Source organism: Lutjanus erythropterus, chromosome 23, assembly GCF_056507025.1.
Source record: "Lutjanus erythropterus isolate fLutEry1 chromosome 23, fLutEry1.hap2, whole genome shotgun sequence".
Lineage (NCBI taxonomy): Eukaryota > Metazoa > Chordata > Actinopteri > Lutjaniformes > Lutjanidae > Lutjanus > Lutjanus erythropterus.
Genome location: NC_139339.1, coordinates 14,352,028 through 14,373,510, shown reverse-complemented (window position 1 = coordinate 14,373,510; position 21,483 = coordinate 14,352,028). Strand labels below are relative to the sequence as shown.

The window sequence follows — 21,483 nt, the reverse complement described above, 5'->3', positions numbered from 1 at the left end:
GTGCAGTCAGGACAAAAAATAAAACTGACTTTTGTTTTGTGTGTTGTCATTTTTTCCACTGCTCTATTATAACACAGTGTTGTAGTGCTTTAACACTATTGTCAATTTGTGTATAAAACAGTAATAAACAAAGTCAGACTACTGATTTTCTTCTTAACTCTGTTTTCAGATGTAGAAAAATCTAGCCTGTGATGGGAGACTTTGGCCAATCATTAGTCAGTAAGATAGCTGATTGCGGAGTCTCATTCCCAAAACTTAAGTATTTGACGACCTGAATGAGACTCAACGATCATCTCTTTCTCCAGAACTGCTTACTGCACCTTTAATGGACACCCAATAATCTATAGAATAATCTAATAACTAACTTTCCGCCAGAAAGCAAATACGTGGATTTCCCAAAATGTCAAATTGTTATTTTAAACAAACTGTTGTCTCTCTGTCCATCACAAATCACCAGTTTGTGAAAACACAATAAAACATGGATGAAGCAGAAAAGTAAACCTTAGTTTGTGTCACACTCTGCAGGCAAAGGCTGTAATCCAATGATCAGTTTCCCTGAAGCATCTTTAAGTTACAGTCGTCTCTGTTTTATCACCAGAGGAACAAAGATAACTTCTATACTCACATGCAGAGCCACAGAGAAGAGACAGAGAATGGCTCGAACACAGTACAGTAGTTTTCTGTGATGTAGCAGCCAAATTAGCTCTGGGTTGTGAATCTTTAGCCAAAGGTTTGTTTAATTCAGAAAGTAACTTTTCTTTTTGTTCCAGGGCACGTGAAGAGTCTCGCCCTGGCAGTCTTACAGTGGGGGACGTGTTTGCGGCCAACGCGTTTTTAGCTGCAGGGACGAGACTGAAACAAGTAGAACCTTTTATCAATGGCTCTGTGTTGCCTTCAGTGCCAGTAGGTGACTCTGCAACCCATGGCTGTGTGTCTTCGGTGTATCTGCTCAGTGTAGGCATCAAAAAAAGCTAAGGCATGTCTCCAGTTGATGGTTACAACGCAGGCTTGGAGTGAGGGTTTCTGGGAGAGTGGAGTGCCTGTCCTCCTCGCAGAGCAAGTACCAGATGGAGAACAGAGCCCCCCTGGATTTTATAGTCAGCCGCTGTTTTCTCATCGTTCCTGAAAAAAAAAAAAAAGAAGACAAACAGGATGCAGAGCAGAAGAGTTCAAATACCAGAAATAGAATTAAACGACAAAAACAACATCATATTGTTGAATTTTTTCAAGATGACAGCCAGAACAATTATGATTGTATTACCTGACACACCGACACATTCAGTATGTGTGTTGTATGTTTCATTGTATGCATTCCACTTCCACTTGTGGCAATCATCTCAAGCATAGTTTTTCTTAAAAATCTAAAAACTGGCCCTTAACGTATAGTTTAATTTTAAAGAAATGCTGTTTGTTTTGGACTATTTTCAGCTGCAGATTAATATGCATTTAGTGTACTAGTTAGGTATCTACTCTATCTGGGCAGTGTAAATTATGACTAAAAATAAAATACAGCACCTCATTTCATTATAATGAAGGCGCATGTCACCCAGTGCAACAGTGTAGCTCACTAATTTTTGAGTTTTTTTGTTTTATATATAAATTTTGGATAACAGTATGGCACAGAGGAACACGCTTTACCAGGCTTTGGATTGCTGGTGAGCACCATCTAATTCTGTTGTATTCAAGAGCAGGCAGACATCTCTACATATCTCCAAAACTCAGCAATCTAGATGGATAAATAGCACAACAGGCCAGAGCAAAGTCTGTGTTTTGGGGGTGAACTGTCCCTTTAAAGGAAAGTAAAGAAAATGAAAGAGCATCTTAATCTTACATCTGTTTTCCACTGTAAATCAACCTCTGCTGCTGAGGAGGGATTCCTTCTTTCTCCTCGACCCTTTCTTTAATCCGCTCCACCTGCATGGAAGAATGAAAACTGAACATATTGTCCAATGCTCAAACACACACTGAATGATGGGTAATTACCAGCATATACCAGTAGCACAAATGAGGAAATAAATAATAATTACATACCTTATCTGTGGGTTCTATGTCAATCTCTATCTCTTTGCCCGTGAGAGTCTAAGAATAAAAAAATAATAATAATGTCAGGTTATTCTTGAGCACATTATGAGACTGGACATTACATTCAAATGCTTGGCTAACCTTAACTATTCGCCAGGCTTCCATGCTTTGCCTTACCTTCACTTTAATAAGCATCTTTGTTGTTTTTAAAAATAAAATAAGTTGTAGAATGATTATATATAAGTAAATGTGATACTGATTTACGAAAATGATAACGTTTTGGTGAAGAAAATCGATATTCCTCGCTTTCCAACAATTTATTGGGTGTTTCCTGTGGTCCCCGACAAATCACACCGCCTCCTTGTTCCTATGCCAACGGTTCCACTTCAACTTAATTTCAACTCCTCATTCGCTACATTCACCGTCAAAATAGAACATAGTTTGGCCTAAAAATAATTTCACGCTTAGCGTTGAGTACCGCCACAATAAACGCAGAACGAAATGTGTTTGCTTCCTGGACAGCTAAAATAACCCTTACGACATTAGCGCAACCTGTCGTAAAGCGAGTCTCACACTTGTAGTTTTTTTTCCTGATATCGCCCATTAAATAGAGCCCTTTAAAAACTACAAAGTGGTAGTCCGTTGGTGTCCGCCCATGTAACACTTCCCGCGCGCACAGTGTAAAAGAAATAGGAGTCGTGTCTAGAAGAGAATAGTTGATTTGCAAAAGTCTCGCGAGATCTTTCGCATTGTGTCTCCATAATACACATTCTATAAAGTAATTATGTTTAATAATGACATGTTGCTGCGGTTAAGATCTGAAAAGATTTCGAGACAAAAACCCTCCATTAGGATCAGGGAAAGTTCATAGATTTTAGTAAAATGATGACTCTCGCGAGATCTTTCGCGAGTCTGGGGTTCCCTTCTAGACACGACCAGGAAACAGCGGTACAGACAAAATCAGTCACACTTTCCACAAGGTAAATGCTTTATATTTCCTAAATATGTAAGATAAACAATTCGTTGGCTAATTATTAGTTCATGCTCAGATTAACAGTTTGCAGTGCTAATGAAATGGACGTAAGTTTCAACCGATGTAACCTTGAATTTTGACATCGGGGTTACGCTGCTCTGATCTCTGTGGTGTGGTTTAGTGTGAGTAGCAGTAGCAATAGCATTTTCAGTGGTTTGCAGGCAACAGCTACCTAGCAAAGGATATGCTTATTACATTTCAACACACGAGTAATTACAGTCCTGGTTAATTCTGACATATTTATTACATTAATTTAGTTCCCTCCGGACCCTAACATCATGCCTGTTTGTAGTTAATGGGATTTGATGACCATATGTGTGTGCATGAGTGTACGGAGGGAGGAAGGAGGGTCTAAAATGAGAACAGACACGGCACAACCATCCTGAACTCTGACCTCCCTCTACTTCACAGGTTCACATTCTTCCACTTCACATTTTTTTTGTGTGTGTGTTACACTACCTGTGCATCCTGTTTCCAAAATGCCACGCATTGAGAATGACATCAAGCTGGACTTTAAGGATGTGCTCCTCCGTCCAAAGCGGAGCACACTCAAGTCTAGGAGTGAGGTACGTATACAGCTATGGATTTTGCTTTCCAATGTAAACCTGACTGACCTAAATGCAGATGTTTCCACTATCTGATGTTTCCACTGTTTGAACCTTTAGTTCAGCCCTGGGGAGGTCATTTAAGTGAGCACATACCCTCATGGACATTTGGTTGCTATTAACGTCCAGAAAATTATTGTCCCTCATTCAGATTTTACCAGCTGGTTAGAGGATTACTGGAGTGACCCTGTGACTGTAGAAACACATTGTCTGTGTCTGAAATTCCATACTAACATGGTATTGAGTTGGCTAAAACAGTATGTGAGATTTTTTTTAGTGTGTCTGAAACCTTAGTATGAAATCAGTAATACACAAGATGTATACTATTTCTGCAAAAAACATTACAATATGCAAGCACTACACCTATGCCATGTCTGATATCACATACTATGCCCTACGTACTATCGTTCAGCATACTTTTTGTAAATAAACAGTAGTATGAATCTTTTTGGATGCACTGCTCAATATGTATAACATCACTTCCTCAGTGGTTGGAGACATGTAATAATGAATTAATCTTAAAACATATATAATGCCTAGAAAAGTGAAACCTTTTTTATATTTAAATTAAAGCATTATTGACAGAAATGCCTCTGTCTTTTCTGTTGTTGCACTTGCTGTGACTACTGCATTGCATTGTGAGATATATACTTGCCAGTGTCCAGTGCTTGCATACTGTACTATTTCCCTGGAAACCTATTTCCTTGGTGATTGCATACTATGGTTTCACACATATACAAAATCATACCGTTACATACACATAGTGTTTTAGCCTACTAAATAAGCATGTTAATATGGAATTTCAAACACAGCGCTAAACTTTGCCAACAACTATATCCCACAATGCAATGCAGTATTGACAACAACATAACAGACAAAGACAGTAATGCTTCAATTTAAATGTAAGAAAGGTTTCACTTTGCTGGACGTAATATATTTTTGTATGTCTATTATTTTCCCTATGTATTCCCTATTAGAAGGAAATCAGAAGCACTTTAAGTTAAAAGTAAAAACAAATGTTATACAAACAAAAAATGCTGAACACATCAGATCTATTCTTTAATGAGGGAAATTTTCAAGTCGTCATTTTACTTTGTTTTTTTAATATCATGATAAATATTGTATTGTGGACTTAATCATTTTTGTGGGTTTTTGGTATTATTAGATCCCTGTTAATCACATCTCCCATTGCCCTTGTTTTGATCAGGTGGACCTCCTGAGGAGCTTCACTTTCAGGAACTCCAAGGGCAGCTACAGAGGGATCCCCATCATCGCTGCAAACATGGACACTGTAGGGACCTTTGAGATGGCCCTGGCTTTGCATCAGGTAGGTTGTGCATTACATGGGATGTGTATAAATCACATGTTATTTCACAGAAAGCTTCATAGATCACATAGGCTTAGAATCTAATTTAATGTCTAAAGTAGTCTAAACAAAACGAGGTGAGTATAAATTTAATCTGAGCTAATGCTTAATAATCCCTATATTACATGGCAGGCTGATAAATGAGGACATGACCTACTGTCCTTGTTTCCTTTGCCAAAGACCAGATAGAAGCAAGATGTGACCAAGTCTTTCCGGTCAGGGTTGCCAGATGCCAGAACTTAAGTATAGACCTTTTTACAGCAGCCACATTGATATGTATAATAGAGTAAACACAGGTGTTACCAATGATACTAATTTAGGCCCCGTTACATTTAGTGTAGCAGAGCCTTTCAGTGAGCAGCATCTTGACTCTGTTTGACCTTTGTTTGAATCTTAATCAGTATCATTGGTAACACCTGTATTTACTATATTGTGTCAAATGTCTGCTGTGAAAAAGGTTTATAGGTGGCTACTGTGTCACATCTTTTTTAATATCCTTACAATGAAAACAAATGAAAAGATACAAAATATTACCCCATAGACCTTTCTGCAGATGACAGTGTGAACCAGAATTTGTTGTCTCCTCCTTTAGTTCACTCTCTTCACTACGATTCACAAACATTACTCCGTGGACGACTGGGTGGAGTTTGCAGCAAAGCATCCCGAATGTTTGAAGGTACTTAAAATGTTAATTATTTTGCAACCCTTTTTATTTTCTATTAATAATAACACAACTCTCTGTTCATCTCCCAGAGTGTGGCAGTTAGCACAGGGACCGGTGATGGTGACTTTGAGAAGATTTCAGCCATCTTGGCGGCGGTACCAGAGCTGGAGTATATCTGTGTAGATGTGGCAAACGGTTACTCTGAACACTTTGTTCACTTTGTCAAAGACGTCAGGGACAAGTTCCCCTCTCACACTATAATGGTCAGTTGATGTCTGCAATATTTGGGGCTGGAAAGGGAAAGGATGTTCGCATGTTGATATTTTCTTGATAAGTAATATTTTTTTATTTTGCTCAGGCGGGAAACGTGGTGACAGGTGAGATGGTAGAAGAGCTGATCCTGGCTGGCGCTGACATCATCAAAGTAGGCATCGGACCAGGTTAGCACAGAGCAACACTTAATAACACATATCTACATCTATAGGGAACATTATCATCTTAATACTCGCTATTTCTTTACACAAATAGTATTAAAGGGATAGTTTGGATAATTTGAAGTTGGATGGAACTTATTTAAGTAGGTAAAATACATTTTGTTGCTCACCCTGTGTGACTATGGGTAATACACTGATTATCAGTAAGTACCTCATACAATCCTACATCAGATAATCTGAACTATCCTTTTAATGACTCATGACACATTTCAGTGCATCACCATACGTAAGAACCCACGTTACATAACTAACTTGTTTGTCGGTACCACATGGGTGAGATTTCACCAACCAGGTGAATAGTGTTATTTATATTATACTATATTAATTCAAATTTAACATACTCTCCTGGATGGGTATTTTCTATATAGTAACCCCCATTCATTTGGCACAGGCAGTTCAAACACAACACAAACCATGCTCACAGATGCTGTTTCCTGTTTGCAAATCACGGACTGCAGACTGGAAATCTTAATGAGTCATCAATTGGTCCTGTGTCTTCCTCTACAGGCTCTGTGTGCACCACTCGCAAGAAGACAGGGGTGGGGTACCCTCAGCTCAGCGCTGTGATTGAGTGTGCAGATGCGGCTCATGGCTTGGGTGGCCACATCATTTCTGTGAGCGACTCTCTTCTGTAAAAATCCAGTGGTTTAATAATAATTTCAACACAGTTCTTGTTGTCTAGAATTATTGTTGAAGGACTAGTTTGACATTTGAAGGCTTGTTCACACTTTTGCTGAGAGTTGGATGAGAAGAGTGATACCACTCTTATGTCAGTGCGAAATATTAAGCTACAGCCAGTTATTGTAGCAAGAGAGACAAGAATCGGGGGAAACAGTTAGTCAAGGTTAACAAACTTCAGAATCTACCAGCACTTCTAAAGCTTACTGTGCTGGAGCATACAGCCGCAAGGTCCTGTGTTTCCAGGATCCCATGTTTCCAGATTCCTACCGTATATTCACATGGTCCTAAGTTCTCAGTGTCCTTGCAAACAAAGAACCCTGGAGAACACATATGTAGGACTGAGGAACATAAAACCTTGAAAACATAAAACCCTTAATCATGTCCCCATTATGTGCCATATGTGCTGGTGGGTGAAATTTGTTAAGTTCGGATGCAGCCAGGCTGGCTGTTTCCACCTGTTTCAAGTCTTCATGCTAAGCTAAGCTAACTGACTAATGGTTTCAACTTCATACTGAGTGGTAGAGAGGAGTATCGGCCATTTCATCTAAGTGTTAAGAAAGAATTAATCCTTTAAACTTCGATTTATGATAAGAAACTGTCGAATGGGTCATATCATGTTATCATGTATTTCACCCTGAGAATGCTTTATCTTTTGTCTCCAGGCTGTACATGTACATGCAGCAATGATAAACACACAGTTGCACTCACAATAAGGCGTTGGGTTTTGTCCTTTCTTTCACACAGGATGGGGGATGTACTTGTCCAGGAGATGTCTCAAAGGCTTTTGGTAAGTTTTAGTGCTTTCAAAGCTGCACTCAAATTCCAACCATAGTGAGAATTCTTTCTGTTAAAACACAGCATGTTTTTTGCTCTGCTCTTTTTGTGTTACTCTCAGGTGCTGGAGCGGACTTTGTGATGTTGGGCGGTATGCTTGCTGGCCACTCGGAAAGCAGCGGCGAGGTTATTGAGAAAAATGGCAAGAAGTATAAGCTGTTCTATGGAATGAGCTCCGACACGGCGATGAAGAAACATGCAGGAGGCGTGGCTGAGTACAGGTCAGAATCACAATTTAAGTCTTTTTAATGTATATTTTTCCTATCTGTGTTAAATGGATAGTTTGGAGTATTCAAAGTACCTATTGATAGTCAGTGTATTACCTTAAGTGTACACTTTATTTAGAATATCTTCAACACTTTACTTCACTGTCAGACAGGCTTTTTCTGAGGCTGTTGGTCCTCTGCACTGGCCGCCGGTTCGACTCCTGCCTGTGGCCCATTTGCCGCGTGGTGTCCCTTCTGTCTCTATCCCCTTTCCTGTCTTGTCTTCAGCTATCTCTATCAAATAAAGGCAAAATTGATTGGTGTCTCATCGCGTGTTTTTTGCTTCCAGAGCGTCGGAGGGGAAGACTGTGGAAGTTCCTTACAAAGGTCCGGTGGACGTGACAGTACGAGACATCCTGGGTGGCGTCCGCTCCACCTGCACGTACGTTGGGGCAGGCAAACTGAAGGAGCTGAGCCGCAGGACCACCTTCATCAGGGTCACCCAACAGCTAAACACCGTCTTTGGCAATGACAGCTGAGTGTCCAGCTCCATCCTGCTTCAGATGGAAGAATACGTCTGCACCACTGCCTGTCTGACTCCCAGATGCTGTCTGTGTTTCCCACAAGTGAAAACGAGTAAACAGACATATATTAATACTTAAATTCCCTTTTACTATGAGTATTTGTTTTTTTCTTAAGATAAGATTCTTGAAATTTCAAAACAGTTTCAGTATATTGACTTTTGACTTCACTGACATTAACAGAAATACTTTCCAGCACACAGACTCTGAGGGTCTTTAGAGAATGAATGTTACTTTTTTTCCTACAGACCACAAAGTGTTTCTGGGGTCTCTGTGTCTCTACACAGTAAGATCTGAGCTAGAGCAGTAAGTCTCCAGCTCTTTGCATGTCTGCTGTATCATCATTCCACTGCAAGATCCTTTTTTGTTCCTTTTACACACATGCAAATCTGTGGCTGTCTATAAACAGTATCTACAACATGTCTCTGTGCTCTGTGCCGACATCATACTGTAAGCCTTCATCACCCATTTATGAAATTATAGCACGTCTTAAATTATTTAGAAAGTGTAAATGTATATGCAGCTGCTGTGGCTAAGCAGACAATCTAGCTAATTTTAGAAATTGAATCATTCCATCACTCATTAAGTTTTGCACTTTAATGATTTGTAATTCGGGAGTCTAATAGTTTCAATTATTGTCTCACAGATATGTTTTGAAGCTATAGTGTCATACATTGCATATGTATCATGCATAACTAAGTTGGGAGATTTTATATATGGACCAATATATGCTGAATGCTGGGGCACAGTACTAGAGTACATGCAGTATATGGTAATGAAGTGCTGAATTCATAGCAGAGGTGTTATTCAGTACTAACATATATGCAGCTTTACACTTCTTTGGTTCCAGCTGCTCCTGATCAATACCAAAGTTTGCGTGGGATTATGTTAGTGTAGTGCACATTTAAATGAATTTATGATTTATTATAGCCTTTAAATTAAGTGGTCATTTCTTGGAAGCTTTACATCATCAGTGTTTGATTTGGTTTTTGGTACTTTATTCTTACATGATCTGTGTTTCATTTTTTACTGTCACATTGGTGTGAAAGTGGCAAAATGTAAAGTGCAGTTTTTAAATTTCCCTTTTACACTTCATGTTTTAACCAGTCAATAAAAACATTTCACTTCTTAAAATTATAATAGCTTTATTATTGATTGAATCATTCATAATGCATGTACAGTTCAAAAGACACAAATTCCTTGTTGCCACTCTGACTGTACTAGAACTAACCTATACATGAGAAAGGACACATTCACCACCAGTAGATGGAGACAAACAACTTCAAGTGAGAGGCAAAACTTAGGCAACACATTAAAGTTAAAACAAAATTATCTTGTACACATTGAAAAGAACTCAAAACAAAATAGTTTACATGATAATGAGAAGACATTCAGCTGAAGATATTACAGTTCTCAAAACATTGCTTAAAATGCTGATGTGCATTTTGATCACTAAAAAACAAAAACAATCACAGCATTAGTTTATTAGAGATTTTTGCATGAATAGCACTATAATAAAATTTGACAGCAACACTAATCAGTAAGATTTATACTCATCTAGTGAAAGCAGAAAGGCATTAATGGTTCAGACATTTCTAGCCACACATTTCCTTGGCTTTGTATAATGATTAGTAATGATCAGTGGAGTCCCACCAATTACTTAAGTTTACAAACCACCTCTGTGATGCATGCATCACCAATAAATTCTCCACAGGAGCAATTGGCCCTTTGAGAGTGCCTGTACGATCCATCGTTGTATTGCCATTCATTGCCACTCTTGTAGTAAGCCTTCCCACAGGGGCACTTCCATTGCTGCTGAGAACTATTTTGTCTATTTTCCTTTCGTAGTTGAACAAAGGGGGACAGGTCCCAGTTGTTGAGGCTCATTTTAATTGTGATTATTTCTTCCCTCTGGTGCTGTCCGGTTCTGCTGAAGAAGGACAGCAAGGAGGCAGTAAAGTTCCAAAACACTTCCACCATTTCAAGTTGTGGCACGACCTCATCTCCGTCTATTTCATATGTGATTAATTCAGAGGAAACCCTGCGTTGTTTCTCTGTTTTGGTCTTGTCAGTTTTCTGCAGCCCAGCACCTTTTGAATTGATTGATGAATCAGAACAATCATCATACTCTGTCGTGAGAGAGCTGAGCTGGTTATCTTTGAAGCACAGGCCATAGACATGTCCATTCATCAAGTTATTTGCAGACTGCTTGTCGCACAAACCAATGGTCCAGTCAAAGTCTTGAGAAAGACTAATTATCCACCTCTGAAAGTTAGGAACTGACTTGGTGCTGCGGATTAGAAGAGTGGCAGAGCATTGACCCAGCCAACTGTTGTAGAAAACCTTCCTGTTGTCTTTGGACAGTGAAATACTGGGACTCAAAGTCTGTGGGTGAAAGATCAGGTCTGAATTAGTAGCTACGAGCGCCTGGTGGTTATCTGGGTCAACCAGAGTCAACAGTGATCCCCAGAAGTCGCCTGCATGCTTCACCATCTTCTCACCATTCTGTCTTATCTCCTGAACCAGTTTGTCACGATCGCTGCCAGGCTCCAAGCCTTTTCTCAGATCAACGGCCTTGGCCTTCTCCACATCCTGATGCACCTGAGAATACATCTGCAGGAATCTGAAGGTGTCCTTCTCGTTCTGCGCTGCTTGCATGCTGCTCTTGCTGGTTTTGATAGACACCATACGGGCAGAGACTGAACTCTGGACACTGGTCAGGGCAATGTCACGCAGGTTAGCCACAGCCTCAATGAGACGCACACTAGAGCGACCCAGCTTCTCTCTTTCACTCTTCTCCCATTTTTCCAGACTCACATTCTCATCTTCAGTTTTCACCTGTAAGGCCTGCTGCTCAGCGCTGAGCTTCTCCATGAGCTCTTTGTGAGCTGTGGAGAAGGTCTTCATATTGTGTAGGCGGTGCTGGTCTTCAATGGCGCAGGAAACACACACACAGGTCATGTCGTCCAGGCAGTAGTACTCCAGGAGTTTGCCGTGTTGGGGGCATTTGGTGGTGCCACATAAAGCCATGGGATCAGTCAGAGGATGAGTTTGTAGTAACACAGGAGTGGTCAGATGGGCCTGGAGATGTTGGACGCACATGGAAATCTCACATTTCATGCAGGTCTTCAGTGCTGGTTTCTTTTCCTCCTCTGTACACATGTCGCAGAGGATGACTTGTGGCTCCTTTTGCAGATTGTCAGACATGTTTCCAAAAGCAGGAAGTCCCAATTTGATCTTTCTATTCAATGTTGAACAAAGTCCTCAGGATCCTCCTTGTTTCTCTTATGTTAACTCTGTTTTGGCAGAAAACTGAAAATTAAATTAAATTTTGCTGAATTTAGCTGCTCATTCGTTTCCGGTCTCTTAGTCTGGTCTGAATGCTCTGCCACATCAGCACTGCACAACAGTTTCGATTTCTGCTAAACCAAATATTCAGGGGGTGGAGCCTGACCTGGCTGTGGCTTTCAATATTTTCTGCTGTGGAGGTCACATATTTCCATATATATCCATTTTACAGCAACTTCGCACTAATAATTAACCAAATGTGTCAGACATGTTTTCAGAAGATCATGAAATGTATTGCTCTTATGTTTCATTTGTCAGGTTGATATTGTAAACATAAGATTATTTCTGGATTGAGTATTATGAAACGGTCTTGAATTAGCTGTTTGCCTGTTGCTGGCTCCTAAAAGTCCTTCTTTATAGTTTTTATAGCAGTACAGTTATGGGTCATACAAAGTCTTACCTTATCAGACAAAAAAGATTAATGATCTTCTCCCTGCAGTGCTGTGCATGAATGTATTAAAAGAGCAGCAGTCATTGAACATGGTCATGTAAAGTGCAGTTTTTAAATTTTTCTTTTTCACTTCATGTCTTAACCTGTCAATAAAAACATTCCACATCTTAAGATTGTAACAGCTTTATTATTGATCATATCATTCATAATGCATGTACAATTCAAAAGAGACAAATTCCTTGTTGCCAACTTAGTGAGATGATGCTCTGTAATAGAACTGTACTACGTGAAAGCAATGACAGATTCACCACTACTAGATGGAGACAAACATCCTCAACTGAGAGGCAGAAATGAGAAGAGACATTTAAATTAAAGCAGGCAATTTTGTTGTGCACATCAGAAGAAATTCACAAAACAAAACTATTTACATCATTACAATGGAAAGGTATTGATCTGAAGATATTACATTTCCTACAGTGCTTGTACATTTTGTAAACTAAAAACAATCACAGCATTGGCTTATTACCAATTTCTGTACTAAAAGCACTAACTTAACACTAATAATGAATAATATTTATACTCATCCAATGACAGCAAAGTTCCTGCAGGTCCTTAAAGTTTTAAAGCAGATAATCCAACAATCTGAATTCTAAACTCCCTTCAAATGTCTTCATATGCCTTTTGGTCAGGTCTTAAAAATGGACTGATAGTGAAGTTAATGTTACTTTTATGAAGTTGCAATAACTTCAGTCTTGTTTTTAATGTGTTTTGATCACACTGTGACAATTATAAAGCGGTGCAAATATGGAGCCAATAACCACTAATGTGAACTGTACAGTCAAATATTGTGTTGAATAATGAATTGAAGTTGTCAGCGGTTTCAGTACTTTTATATACTATCCAGTTTAGTGTCTCCATCTTGTGCAAGAAAACATTAAAATTAGGAACTTTGGATATAGAGATGTTAGAGTCATAGGAAGTCAGAAAAACATTTATCTGGTGTGAAGCCTGCCACCCCCAATGTTGTTCTGTATGAAAAGGGGAGTGGCACCAAACTCTGGCCCAAAGCTAACAGATTCAGAATTGCTTAGTCATCCAGTATGGACATGAAATAGGTTTTAAATTGCACCCATAATTGTCTTAAATTTAAGTGAAATCTGCAGAAACCTTGAAAAGCAAAGCCACTATTATTGTACATATTTATAGCCATGGACTTCTTAGTTTGCATTATGATTAGACAAGAGTAAAGGAAAAAAAGAGTACATTTTGGGGTTACAGACAACATTGCCACCTATTATTTAAGTTCACAAAGCACTTCTGTAATGTATTTGGTACCAGTTGCTGCTCTACAGGAATTACTCTGTTGAGGATTCCCAAACGAGAACCCTGTACCCGATGTGCCAAAGCAGTGTTGCAATTTCTGCTGGGGCATTTTTAGTCCATGTCCCTTTCGTAGTTGAACAAAAGGGGCCAGATTCAAACTGATGAGGCTCATCTTAATCGTGATTATTTCTTCCCTCTGGTGCTGTCCAGTTCTGCTGAAGAAGGACAACGAAGAAGCAGCAGAGTTCCAAAACACTTCCACCATTTCAGGACGTGGAACGGTCTTGTCTCTATTTGTGTCCTGATATATGATTAACTCAGAGGAAACCCTGTGTTGTTTCTGTGTTTTCATCATGACAGCTGGTTGCCCAAATAGAGTTTGTGAATAGGGTGAATAGGTTGATGCATCAGAACCATCATTATACTCTGTCGTGAGAGAGCTGAGCTGGTTACCTTCGCAGCGCAAACCATAGACATGTCCATCCGTCAAGTTATTTGCACACTGTTTGTCACACAAGCCAATGGTCCAGTCAAAGTCTTGAGAAAGACTAATTATCCACCTCTGAAAGTTAGAAACTGACTTGGTGCTGCGGATTAGAAGAGTTTCAGAGCATTGACCCAGCCAACTGTTGTAGAAAACCTTCCTGTTGTCTTTGGACAGTGAAATGCTGGGACTCAAAGTCTGCGGGTCAAAGATCAGGTCTGAAGTAGCAAAGTGCTCCTTGTGGTTATCTGGGTCAACCAGAGTCAACAGTGATCTCACGAAGTCGCCTGTTTGCGCTATCACCTTCTCACCTTTTTGTCTTATCTCCTGAACCAGTTTGTCACGATCGCTGCCAGGCTCCAAGCCTTTTCTCAGATCAACGGCCTTGGCCTTCTCCACATCCTGATGCACCTGAGAATACATCTGCAGGAATCTGAAGGTGTCCTTCTCGTTCTGTGCTGCTTGCATGCTGCTCTTGCTGGTTTTGATAGACACCATACGGGCAGAGACTGAACTCTGGACACTGGTCAGGGCAATGTCACGCAGGTTAGTCACAGCCTCAATGAGACGCACACTAGAGCGACCCAGCTTCTCTCTTTCACTTTTCTCCCATTTTTCCAGACTCACATTCTCATCTTCAGTTTTCACCTGTAAGGCCTGCTGCTCAGTGTTGAGCTTCTCCATGAGCTCTTTGTGAGCTGTGGAGAAAGTCTTCATATTGTGTAGGCGGTGCTGGTCTTCAATGGCGCAGGAAACACACACACAGGTCATGTCGTCCAGGCAGTAGTACTCCAGGAGTTTGCCGTGTTGGGGGCATTTGGTGGTGCCACATAAAGCCATGGGATCAATCAGAGGATGAGTTTGTAGTAACACAGGAGCGGTCAGGTGAGTCTGGAGATGTTGGACACACATGGAAATCTCACATTTCATGCAGGTCTTCTGTGCTGGTTTCCTGTTCTCCTCTGCACAGATGTCGCAGAGGATAACTTGTGGTTCCGATGTATGTGACATCTTTTCAAAAGTGGTAAGTCCTGTTTCCATCTTTCTTGAATATTATTCAGTGTTGAACAAAGTCCTCAGACCCTTGTTGTTGATCTTCAGTTGTACTGGAAATCTAATCTAATTTTGCTTAACTTAGTTTTTCACATATTTCTGTTCCCTCAGTCTGGTCTGAATGCTCTGCCACAGCAGCACTGCGCAACAGTTTCGATTCCTGCTAAACCAAACAATCAGGGGGTGGAGCCTGACAGATGAAGTTAAGTTTCGTTTTTAACACTCAGAGAGGGAAATTACTTCCCAACACAGGCTGGTGTAACTCTTTGTGTGTCAAAGACTTTAGGACTTGTTATAAAAGGCAAGTAAACTATTAAATTTAAATATGTGGCAGCCCATAATAATCTAGCACAAAATATTATGATTAATTCATCGTAGTGACTTTCATTTTCTTGATTTATATCTTCAGAATTGCTCCATTTATCTTCAAAAATCTTATGCATGTCTTGTAATTATTACTGAGATTGTTGGCCTGATGCTACTATATATTAATTTTACTGCAACTTCACACTAACCAATGACATTTATATTCACTAAATGAAATAAACAAACAAACAAACAAACAAACAAATCATATTCTGGTAGTGATTGGCAGGCATTGAAATTAATATGACTAACAATGAGTAAACAGTGGTAAACAGAGGCGCTGGACGCATATGGAAATCTCACATTTCATGCAGGTCTTCTGTGCTGGTTTCTTGTCCTCCTCTGTACACATGTCGCAGAGGATAACTTGTGGCTCCTTTGGTATTTGGACAGACATGTTGTCAGAAACAAGAAAATCTTGGAATTTATTGCTCTTGTGTTTTGGTTGTCACGTTGCCCTTGTAAATAAAATATTGTTATTGAATTGAGTATTCTATAATGGTCTTGAATTAGTTGTTTGCCTGTTGCTGGTTCCACAGAGACTGGTGTGATAGACTGAGCTGTACTCTCCAGCTTTTATAGCAGTACAGTAGTGTCTCATGTCTGTCTTAAAGGTCAAAGTCTTATTTTACCTTATCAGCCAAAAAAACTGAAGAATCTACTACATGTATAATCTACACACAGTTTAAAGGGTGTGCCTAGCTAAACCTAGGTCAGCCAATCAATTCCTATCTTCATTAAATTTACATGTACATTCAAATATATATATATATATATATATATATATATATATATATATATATATATATATATGTATATATATATTTCAGAAGAGGAAGTTTGTTTTTATTGCATTTGGATAATAAAGTTGAAATGCCACTGTGACTTTATTCTCAAAATTATGTTTCAATTTTATGCTCAACATTTTGACTTTATTCTGAAAAGAAAAAAAAATCTTACTCCTGTGATTCATTTTTCCTTTTGCCTGGCACTAATAAGGCTACTGTAATATTTTGTCTTCTCAACATTTTATTGTATTCCTGACATTTTGACTTCAGCCTCAAGTGCTAAACAAAAAAAAAAAAAAAAAAAAAACTAAAAAGAAAAACAAAGAAAAAGAAAAAAATTAAACAAAACAATTACCTCTTAGTCATTTTCTCTTATGGAAAAAAGTCAGAGGAGGAAGTTTAATAATTTTGAGACTAAAGTTGAAATGTTGAGAATAAAGTTGAAATACCATTTGGAGAATACAGTGGAACGTTAATATAATAATAATAATGATAATAATAATAATAATAATAATAATAATAACCATCATCATTATCTTCCACAGAGTTTATGGCATGGTATTAAATAAGACTCATTTTCATTATGCATTATTTCGCACACGCTATCGTAGACGCTGAAGAAAAACCAGCAGTTAATAAGATAACAGCAAACTGCATTCTTGAGGATACCTGATGTTACTGACCAACTTCTAGATCCTCCATCTTTTGACTCATCTGGACTCACTTGGCAGTTTTTACTGTGTGCGCGCGGACTGAACCAGATCAGCAGACAGAAATCTCCTGTCATACTTACTCTACATTCTTGTGCGTTCAAAGGTAGGAACTTTAAACTTGTCATTAATGAAGTTAGTGATAATGTCGAGTCTTCTTGATACTGCCACGGAAAAGTTGAATAATTACAGGCTAAGAAAACGGAGCCATGTTTGGTGCTTTACAACATTATCGCCAAGTTAGCTACTAGCATACATCCTGATATTCTAACTAGGCTAAGCTAACGACTAACAAAAAATACTTTGTCTCAATCGATCAGTGGCGGTCATCAATAATTTTTAACGTTACTGTAATATTATACTTAATATTACCGTCACCATTTGTCACTTAATTAATTGACAACTGGTGTTTAATTAGCATTATTTGGGGTAAAAATTCATACTTTGTAGTTAAATTTAGCTAGCTAACCTCCGACATTAGCTAATTATGTCATTTCTTGTAATTTATGCAGGATTTTTCTTATATTCTGCATTGAGATATTTTAATTTATTTGTTATTAGTTTTTATTATTTTTCCATTAATATTTATCTCTCTCTTCTACTGTTGACATACCTATTTATTATTCCCATGCTATATAAATTACTGCTGTAACAGGAATTTTCTATCTATCTATCTATCTATCTATCTATCTAATACTGTACTTTATTTTATATCTGTTCATTAATTTTTGCAAGATAACTTATTATAAGTAACTTTACAAAAAGCCACATGATCAACAAAGTCTGATGCATGTTAAAAATCAAACTGAAAAGCAGCATGTGAAGTTCAAATTGTCACGGAATAATCACATTTATACACAAGTGATCACAATGAAATATATAAGAAGTAAAAGTACCTTTTATATATTTAATTACTTTCAGCTCATAATTAGTAAAATTTGCAGTAACATTTTAAATTCAGGAACTTTACTTGTAACTGACAGACTTCAACTAGGGGTGTAAATCACAAGTTTCATGGTGATACAATATTATATCAGTATTGTATACAATGATAAGACACTTGGAGATATCACAAAGTCTGCCACAATATAATTTCAATATGACTGAATTCAGTGGCCTGTGATTGATATTAGACAATACCATTGTCCATTTAAGACTATCAATTACATTTATGTCAGCTCACAAAAAGAAACTAAATTATGGTTTGACTGAACACTTACAGACATTTATGACACAGACAATTTATCGATATTTTCCCTTTGCATTGATAATATTGGATCACTGAATATTGAATTGATATATCGTCACACAACAAGGTTCAACATTTATGTTTTGCAGAAATGACAAGCAATATGCTGCAACCATTTATTGTGTTGCTGCTTATGAGTTAACATAAAAAATAGATATCAGTGCATTTTACACCCCGTCTTATGTTGGTTCAACAATATAGAAACCTGAATACACAATGACAAAAATGTCACAGTGGGAATATATAATGGTATGCTGTTACTTCAAGGCAACATTTTCATTTTAACAGTTGACTATTATCAAATAAAGCACACTAAACAATTAAAAATCTAACTTTTCTAATTTATAAATGTAATCCATTTTTTCCCAGATTTTAAAATGACAGAAAAAGATGTTTTCTGACCACTTTTGTGGAAAGAGATGATGGATTTGAACCATATGAGGAAGGCCACAAAAAGGAATTTAACATGACCTCTATAAAGTCATGTGACCATTTAAAACAAACCTATTGGTCTCCTTAGGTTCCTGCCTCTCTTTTCTTAAGTTTTGCAACATAATTGAGTAGGTATTGTGTGAGTGTACAGGGCCAAAAATGGGTATTACCTAGAGGCAGCACCATACCATAGAGGATTACTAATTTATTTATTTTTTCTTTCTTTATTCTTGTCGGGCAAGTGAGTTGCCAGATTTACTTGCCTGACATGGCATTTTACTTGCTCTGGGTTGAATCGTCTGATAAGCTGTTTATAAACACAGGCTTATCTGTTATGTGGTACATTTAATACATTTAAGTGAAGGTACAGAACATTTTGTTGAACTGTTGTCTTATTGCTATTGATGAAGTGTCTGCTGACAATATATCACTATTGTTTTATTATCCAGGCATAACTCATAGTATATATTCTCATCACTGCTAAACAAAAGATGGAAGTGTGCTCAGATAGTTACCTTTCACGTTTTGTTCAGTTTCTTTTATGAAACCACATTGTTTTGGATATCAGCCCTTTCTTTTTGCCCTCCTTTTTGCAGGAGTCATTATCACAGAAGAAAAAAATGAGGCACACAGCTGATGAAGGATTCAGGACACCTGATGCTTGTGGAGAGACTTCTTCAGAAGTGCACACTGCCCCGGTGGCCTTCAGCCTGAACCAGAGCAGTGCTATGTGTCTCCCCCTGGTCACTGACATGAAGAAGCTCGTATGGGTCCAGTCTGACCAGATCAACCTCAAGCTGAATGGTGCTGCAGAGCTGGACAAGGCCTTCGACAGGTTCCCATATCTGACACAGAAGCAAATAGCTGCACTGGCGCAACGCTGCTCCCTGCACCCTGACCAGGTGAGGGTGTGGTTCATGGTGCAGAGGCTCCGCTACGGCATCAGCTGGGACTATAAAGACATCCCCAAGGTTCGGAGGAAGTTGAGAAAAGGAAAGGAAGAGCAACAAAAGAATGGAGGCGAGGATGATAAATGCAAAAGAGAGGTGGAAGAGTCTGGTGGGAAGAAGGTAGGAGAGGTGAGGGAGGAACAGATGGCAAATGAGGGAAGGATGAAGCAGGAGCAACCAGTGAAGGAAGAGGAGTACAGAAAAGTACAGAAAGACACAAGGAATACTCAGAAAAAGCAGGGAAGGCCGATGGTGACAGGCAAGAAGAGAAAGAGAAGGACAGAAGTACAAACAAGAAGTGATGAAGTTGAGAGGAAGTACACCAAATCCAAACCCAGTCAGGCAGAGTGGGCTCCCAGCAGGAAAAAGAAGGCGGAAGCAAACAAAAGTTTACCATCCATCCAAGAGTGGCCTGCCCACAAGAGCTTTGTGGTGTCTGATGAAGTACTGGATGCGCCTTCTTCGCCCATACCTCTGTTTCAAAATCAAGCCTCTGATGTACCTCCATTCACTGATAACCAGAACCAAGATAACTGTACAACTCCTGTCAGCAGCAGCTTGGGAAAACAGGGGACAACAGAAGTGGAGGCTCAGCTGGAAGAAGAGCTGCATGGAGAGTCAATAACCAATAACCCTGTTGTTTTAGATGGTCCCACTCAGCTCCGCTACCCTACAAAGACGCAGACTCAGCTGGCAATGATGCGGAAGGCCTTCGTCATCTGCCAGTATCCAGACAGTGAGAGCTACAACCACCTGGCGGAGCTGATTGGCATCCCCCGCTGCAAGCTGATCCAGTGGTACGGTGACATGCGCTATTACATCAAGGAACGAAAGCCGGGCTGGTTGACCAAAGAGCAGCATAGCCAGGTGCTGGCCAACATCAGGTACCGCCAGTCCCTGAGCTCACTGGGGAAGGCACGGCCGCATGGAGGTGGCGGAAATGTGACATTGAAGATGGAGCTTGAGAGTAGAGAGAACTTTGGCGTGGATGAAAGTGTGCTGGTGGCTCCAGAGCAGAAATGATGCAACAGATTCTGTGTCTAATATCCCACTGAGGAAATGACAAAGGATGATCTCTTAACATTTAGAGAGAGGCATCAGAAGCAGTTTAGTGTGTTATCTATAATTTAGAGTCAAGTAGTTTGTTATGCAGATCAGGGTTTGAGTTAGGACGGCTTTTAAGAGCTTTTTCTTACACAGATGTTGTGAATTAGCCTCGACTTTAATAAGGACTGTTAATATAGATTGTTCTTTACTGTTACTGTGACGACATAAAGGGATAGTCCAGATTGTAAGAGGTACTTATCAATAGTCAGTGCAGTCCTGCAGTAGGTGGGGGTCAGAACGCTCCCAGTTTGGAGAAACAGAGAGAAGTACCAGCACAGAAACTAAGTAATGTCTTGCTCTGGACAGGATCAGCAGCAAAATATATTTTAGCCACCCAAAAAAGACATCTATATTTAGAATATTTTCACCTCTTTACGTTACAGTCAGACAGCCTTCTCCGATGGGACGCTGCTGTTATGTCAGACTCCAAAAAGACTCCATTGTCAAAATTGGTGATTTTACTTCACAGAACACGGGAGTTGTTGGTCTACCGTTGCCTCGGTTGGTTACTTAGCTTGTATTATTCTGTGACTTCATTGAATCTAAACTAACCTTTTAAAACACCTAAGTCGCCTGATAATGCAAAATAACTAATAGATAAAGAGTGTGGCTGAGCAAGAGAGAGCAATATTTGGATTGTGTAATGTTTTCCTGTTGAATTAGACTGTCTTTTTTAAGTTTTTTTGGGGGGGTAGGCTTCTTCCCTTGGTTGGAGAGGACAGCTGAAGAGCAGACAGGAAAGGGGGTGAAGAGAGAGAAGCTGACACGCAGCAAAGGGCCGCAGACAGGAGTCAAA

General features: G+C 39.2%; 5 protein-coding genes across 5 annotated transcripts; 2 read left to right on the top strand and 3 right to left on the bottom strand.

The window, feature by feature from the left end:
- Positions 1–550: 550 nt before the first annotated feature.
- On the bottom strand, positions 551–2,526 carry nedd8 (NEDD8 ubiquitin like modifier). The gene is made up of 4 exons (XM_084711664.1): positions 2,200–2,526; positions 2,032–2,079; positions 1,832–1,914; positions 551–1,122 (listed from the first exon to the last, which is right to left on the bottom strand). Exons 1-4 carry the CDS (start codon positions 2,215–2,217, stop codon positions 996–998), a joined length of 276 nt encoding a protein of 91 aa, XP_084567790.1. The 5' UTR covers positions 2,218–2,526; the 3' UTR covers positions 551–995.
- Positions 2,527–2,852: 326 nt separating this feature from the next.
- Positions 2,853–9,207, top strand: gmpr2 (guanosine monophosphate reductase 2). The gene is made up of 10 exons (XM_084711663.1): positions 2,853–3,002; positions 3,467–3,621; positions 4,868–4,987; positions 5,619–5,702; positions 5,780–5,953; positions 6,049–6,130; positions 6,692–6,798; positions 7,610–7,652; positions 7,761–7,920; positions 8,255–9,207. The coding sequence occupies exons 2-10, from the start codon at positions 3,535–3,537 to the stop codon at positions 8,442–8,444; spliced, it is 1,047 nt and encodes a 348-aa protein (XP_084567789.1). The 5' UTR covers positions 2,853–3,002; positions 3,467–3,534; the 3' UTR covers positions 8,445–9,207.
- Positions 9,208–9,492: 285 nt separating this feature from the next.
- Positions 9,493–13,577, bottom strand: LOC146305762 (tripartite motif-containing protein 16-like). Its single transcript, XM_084711662.1, has one exon. The coding sequence runs from the start codon at positions 11,691–11,693 to the stop codon at positions 10,143–10,145; it is 1,551 nt and encodes a 516-aa protein (XP_084567788.1). The 5' UTR covers positions 11,694–13,577; the 3' UTR covers positions 9,493–10,142.
- On the bottom strand, positions 12,364–15,214 carry LOC146305761 (tripartite motif-containing protein 16). Its single transcript, XM_084713134.1, has 2 exons — positions 13,618–15,214; positions 12,364–12,368 (listed from the first exon to the last, which is right to left on the bottom strand). The coding sequence occupies exons 1-2, from the start codon at positions 15,071–15,073 to the stop codon at positions 12,364–12,366; spliced, it is 1,461 nt and encodes a 486-aa protein (XP_084569260.1). The 5' UTR covers positions 15,074–15,214.
- Positions 14,456–20,779, top strand: homezb (homeobox and leucine zipper encoding b). Its single transcript, XM_084712995.1, has 2 exons — positions 14,456–14,578; positions 19,227–20,779. Exon 2 carries the CDS (start codon positions 19,251–19,253, stop codon positions 20,601–20,603), a length of 1,353 nt encoding a protein of 450 aa, XP_084569121.1. The 5' UTR covers positions 14,456–14,578; positions 19,227–19,250; the 3' UTR covers positions 20,604–20,779.
- Positions 20,780–21,483: the final 704 nt, after the last annotated feature.